Here is a 4,938-nt window from a genome sequence, read left to right as displayed (position 1 = left end):
CACACACACACACACACACACACACACACACACACACACACACACACACACACACACAAGGCTGTAGGAAACTCACCTTGGCCATCTGGGCCTGGATGCCGCTGGTTTTTAGAGCGTGTACGGCCTTTAAAGCAGCAGCTGGGCTGTCGAAGTCGACGAAGCCATAACCTGTTGTTTATAAAATAATATTTATAACAACTTTATAAACCTGCGTTGGTAATAAAGATAAATAATCAGCCACAGCAAACAGTTTGATAAAAGTTGTTGGTCTTGTTCAGCTTACAGAGTTAAATATTAACATGCCTTCAGCTGAATTTGTTAATAAGTGAAGATGAAGGTTCTAGAAGGTCTTTTACTTTGGAAAGTCCTGTTAACTTCCTGTTAGTGATCGTGATCAACTGCAGCTGCCAGTTACTGTAATACTGGACTGTCCAATACTCATCTGTCCCCTCAGATAGAAGGAACCAACAAGACTCAAACCTGCCGTGAACTGGACTCTGGTTACTGTCCACCAGTGTCCATTTCCACCAATGTCCCTGTCCACCAGTCTTTATTCACTAATGTCTCTGTCCACTGATGACAATGTCCACCTATGTCCCTGTCCACAAGTCTTTACCAATCAGAGTCTCTTTCCACTGATGACAATGTCCACTAATGTCTATTTCCACTAATGTCCCTGTCCACCAGTTTTTATTCACTGTCTCTGTCCACCAGTCTTTATTCACCAGTGTCCATTTCCACCAATGTCCCTGTCCATTAGTCTTTATCCATCAGTGCCTCTGTCCACTGAAGACAATGTCCACTAATGTCTACTTACACTAATGTCCCTGTCCACCAGTCTTTACTCACTAATGTCTCTGTCCACCAGTCTTTATTCACCAGTGTCCATTTCCTCCATTATCCCTGTCCACCAGTCTTTATCCACCAGTGTCTCTTTCCACTGATGACAATGTCCACTAATGTCTATTTTCACTAATGTCCCTGTCCACCAGTTTTTTTTCACTGTCTCTGTCCACCAGTCTTTATCCACCAGTGTCCATTTCCACCAATGTCCCTGTCCATTAGTCTTTATCCATCAGTGCCTCTGTCCACTGAAGACAATGTCCACTAATGTCTATTTACACTAATGTCCCTGTCCACCAGTCTTTATTCACTAATGTCTCTGTCCACCAGTCTTTATTCACCAGTGTCCATTTCCTCCATTATCCCTGTCCACCAGTCTTTATCCATCAGTGCCTCTGTCCACTGATGACAATGTCCACCTATGTCCCTGTCCACCAGTCTTTACCCATCAATGTCTCTTTCCACTGATGATAATGTCCACTAGTGTATATTTACAACTAATGTCCCTTTCCACCAGTCTTGATCTGCTAATATCCTTGTCCACCAGTCTTTATCCATCAGTGCCCCTGTCCACCAATGACAATGTCCACCAGTGTCCATTTCCACCTGTGTCCCTGCCCACCAGTGTCCATTTCCACCAATGTCCCTGCCCACCAGTGTCAATTTCCACCAATGTCCCTGCCCACCAGTGTCCCTGCCCACCAGTGTCCCTGCCCACCAGTCTTTATCCACCAGTGACCCTGTCCACCGATGACAATGTCCATTAGTGTCTATTTACAACTAATGTCCCTGTTTAGCAGTTTCTATTTCCACCTGTGTCCCTGTCCACTAGACTTTATTCACCAGTGTCCATTTCCACCTGTGTCCCTGTCCACTAGACTTTATTCACCAGTGTCCATTTCCACCTGTGTCCCTGTCCACCATTGTCTGTTTGTTGTAGCTTGTTTTCAATCTGTTTCAGCTAGTCATGTCCGTTTTAGCTTTTTGTGTATGTGTATTTAGTTTTTTTTCTGCTAGTTTAGCTTGTGTTTAGCCTCTTTTAGCTTGTGTTTAGCCTCTTTTAGCTTGTGTTTAGCCTCCTTTAGCTTGNTTTAGCTTGTGTTTAGCCTCCTTTAGCTTGTGTTTAGCCTCTTTTAGCTTGTGTTTAGCTTCTTTTAGCTTGTGTTCATCCAGTTCTATATTTTACTGAGTTTGTGTTGTTTTGTTTTAATGTTAAATATCATTATGTTGTTGCAAAAATGTGATTTATGAAACTTGAGACACTCCTGAAAACGAGATTTTTAATCTCAGCGAGTTTCTCTCCTGGTAAAATGAAGGATTAATAAAAATAATTTAGGTTGTTTTATTTTAGCAGCCCAGTTTTAGCTTATTTGTATAAATATCTTTAATAAAGACAAAGTCTTGATTTGAATCGTTTTATTTCATGTAAAATAAATAATCTGGTTTAATGTTTCTCTTTGCACAGTTGCTGTTTCTCATTTATCTCCATAAGGAGCAGAAATCTGTTGGTGGAGCCTCTAAACCTGCCTGTCTCTGATAATCCATCATAATCTGCTTTTGTTTTTGTCAAACTTTTGTCGCCATGGCAACAATACGCTGCAGCGAGACTCGGCKGCTCCGTCTGCTCTGATGGTGTCAAAGCAGCAGAGGTTTGACAGAAACGGCTGGCGGTGACGGATTATTAACTCCAATATGTCACCAAAACTGGATTTTAAAAAACTTCGGGAATGAAAAGTAAACCAAGAGCTGCCTGAAAGATGCTCTAAAAACCACAACAAATCTTTTCAAAGTGAATCTAAAAAGCATTAAACTGATGGTCTTACTCACCTTTACACTTGTTGGTGGTCTTGTCGAGGATGGCCTTTGCAGACTGAATCTTTCCATACCTGGAAACAAACACGAGTCACATCTTAAAAGAACAAMACCTGAAAATATTTGGTTTTTATTCAGACTGGAGCTTTCAGGACCAAACGCGAACATATTTTCCAGCAGATCTGAATATTTTCAGGGTTTTGTCGGCGCCCGGCGGACATTCAGACTTCACGTCTCGCTCGTTTCAACACGCGGGCCTTGTTGCTTTGAAAAGAGCTTTCATTTCTGCTTTGTGCTGCCAAACACCACCGGGAACAGGGACAAAACACGAGAAAACAAAACACGACCAGCTGCTGCTGCTGCTGCTGCTGTCCGTTCTTCAAGCATGCTTCTCATTTGGACAGGAAGCCGGGAAGAAAGACTTTAGCCAGTAGTTTTAACTTATATCAAACATCCGCTACACTGTTCGCTGCACAACATATTTATTTTACAGCTCACAACACAAAAACGTAGCTTTCCACTTTTACATGCTTGATTTATTGAGATATGTTGGTTTTTTTATGCCTCTGGAGCACAACCAAAGGGTTTTCACGTTTTTTGTTTCATCTTTTCATGGCTAAAACTGAATAATTTATGTCTGTACATAACAGTTGAAGCTGTCATAACATTACTGACTAAGAAACATTTGATTTGTGTTTATATTTCCTATTATAAACAGGATGCTAATCAGATTAGCTTGTCTATAGCATTTTCAGTGTTAAATTAGCATCAGTGCTAATTGCTGATCCGTTTTCTTTGATGAACACTGGATTATTTGCCTGTAAATAACAGTTGAAGTTGTCATAACATGAATATTTAGTAATGACAAAAACATTTCCAGTGATAAACAGGATGCTAATCAGATTAGCTTTGCTGTGGCATTTTTGATATTAAGTTAGCATCTATGCTAATTGTTGATCTTTTGTTCTGCTGAACCCTGAGGAATACATCTATAAATATTAGTTGACGTTATCCGAACATGGCTCTTCAATAAAAAAATTAATAAATTGTGCATACATTTCCAATGATAAACACAATGCTAGCTAAATTAGCTTTGCTTTAGTCAACAGTGTTAAGTTAGCWTTTATGTTAACTGATCAGTTTTCTTTGATTCTCTGAATTATTTATGTTAATAATAGTTGAAGTTATCAACATGACTGATAGTAGTAATGATTTAAAAAACATGATTAAAGTTCCAATTATAAAGAAAATCCTAATTGTGTTAGATTTCTAATTTACGTTAAATTAGCCTCTGTGCTAATCGTTGGTCACTTTTCTTCACTGAAACCTGAAGAATATATATTTGTACATAATATTTTAAATTATTATATTTTGACTTTGAAACATTTAATTTGTGTATAATTTTTAAGTATTAAACAATATGCTAATCAATTAGTGTTTTCATGTTAAGTTAGCATTAATGATAAGTAATGGTAGCAAACTGGAGGTTTTCTTTTTTGTTATTGTGCACTCTTTATTAGACATGAAAATTTCAAAATATTTATGTAAAGTAAGTTTTCCAGTTTTATTTGTTGTACATGCTTATTTAAATGCTATTTATTCAAAATGYCATTGCTAAAGGTTGTTTGGATGTCATAGCTTAGCACAAAGCCAGAAAGTGGGAGTAAAAAATGTTAAAGGTACTTTAAAACTATGTTCTTAAAAAGAAGGAAATTGAAATAACATTAAAACACCAATTAGTTGTTGAAATAATAATCCTCAACAGGATGTGCCTCTCTGTATCTTGATTGTTTTGATGGTGAATGTGACCATTAATGGATGACTCAGTCAGTGTGGGCTACAGTACTTTAAACCCGAGCAGATAATTTCTCAAGGACCAAAAATTCCATCAATTAATATTTAAAAAGCCATGAATTACACAAAGAAACATGTACGAGTCACTAAATTATAATAACTCTTACAAGTGCTGCAAGAGACTAAATGTCATGAAACTAGCCTTGAATTTGAACATTCAATCATAGTTTGTGAAGAGGGAAAGTTGTTATGGGACTAGAAATGTTTGTAAAACCTAAAATTCAAAGAAATTTGAAGGACAGATGTACTTCAGTCAAAGGAATACGATTATGAAATAATCTGGACGATGATTGCAAAAATTATTAATTAATCTGTTTAAGAGATTAAAGTTAAAATGCTAAAGAAATATGAAATTGTGTAATTTGTATTTGTAAGAGTTACTGTTTGAGGAGTTGAATTTTTTGTTTTGCTTTATTATTTGATTACTAT

General features: G+C 37.4%; 1 protein-coding gene and 1 long non-coding RNA gene across 3 annotated transcripts in view; both read right to left on the bottom strand.

Moving 5' to 3' along the window:
• Positions 1-4,938, bottom strand: part of rbms1a (RNA binding motif, single stranded interacting protein 1a) — a 26,787-nt gene that overhangs the window by 15,377 nt on the left and 6,472 nt on the right. For both annotated transcript variants that reach the window (XM_014003005.1, XM_014003006.1), the window contains exons 3-4: positions 2,671-2,729; positions 77-168 (exon numbers count right to left, since the gene is read on the bottom strand). In XM_014003005.1, coding sequence (XP_013858459.1) covers positions 77-168; positions 2,671-2,729 — 151 coding nt within the window. The remainder of the gene's footprint in view (positions 1-76; positions 169-2,670; positions 2,730-4,938) is intronic.
• On the bottom strand, positions 1,118-1,880 carry LOC106513941 (uncharacterized). Its single transcript, XR_001309846.1, has 2 exons — positions 1,703-1,880; positions 1,118-1,656 (listed from the first exon to the last, which is right to left on the bottom strand). It is a non-coding gene; the product is annotated as an uncharacterized LOC106513941 (long non-coding RNA).

Source organism: Austrofundulus limnaeus, unplaced genomic scaffold, assembly GCF_001266775.1.
Source record: "Austrofundulus limnaeus strain Quisiro unplaced genomic scaffold, Austrofundulus_limnaeus-1.0 Scaffold16, whole genome shotgun sequence".
NCBI classification, from domain to species: Eukaryota; Metazoa; Chordata; class Actinopteri; order Cyprinodontiformes; family Rivulidae; genus Austrofundulus; species Austrofundulus limnaeus.
The sequence above is the reverse complement of the archived record's forward strand: the minus strand, read 5'-3'. Positions and strand labels throughout refer to the sequence as shown.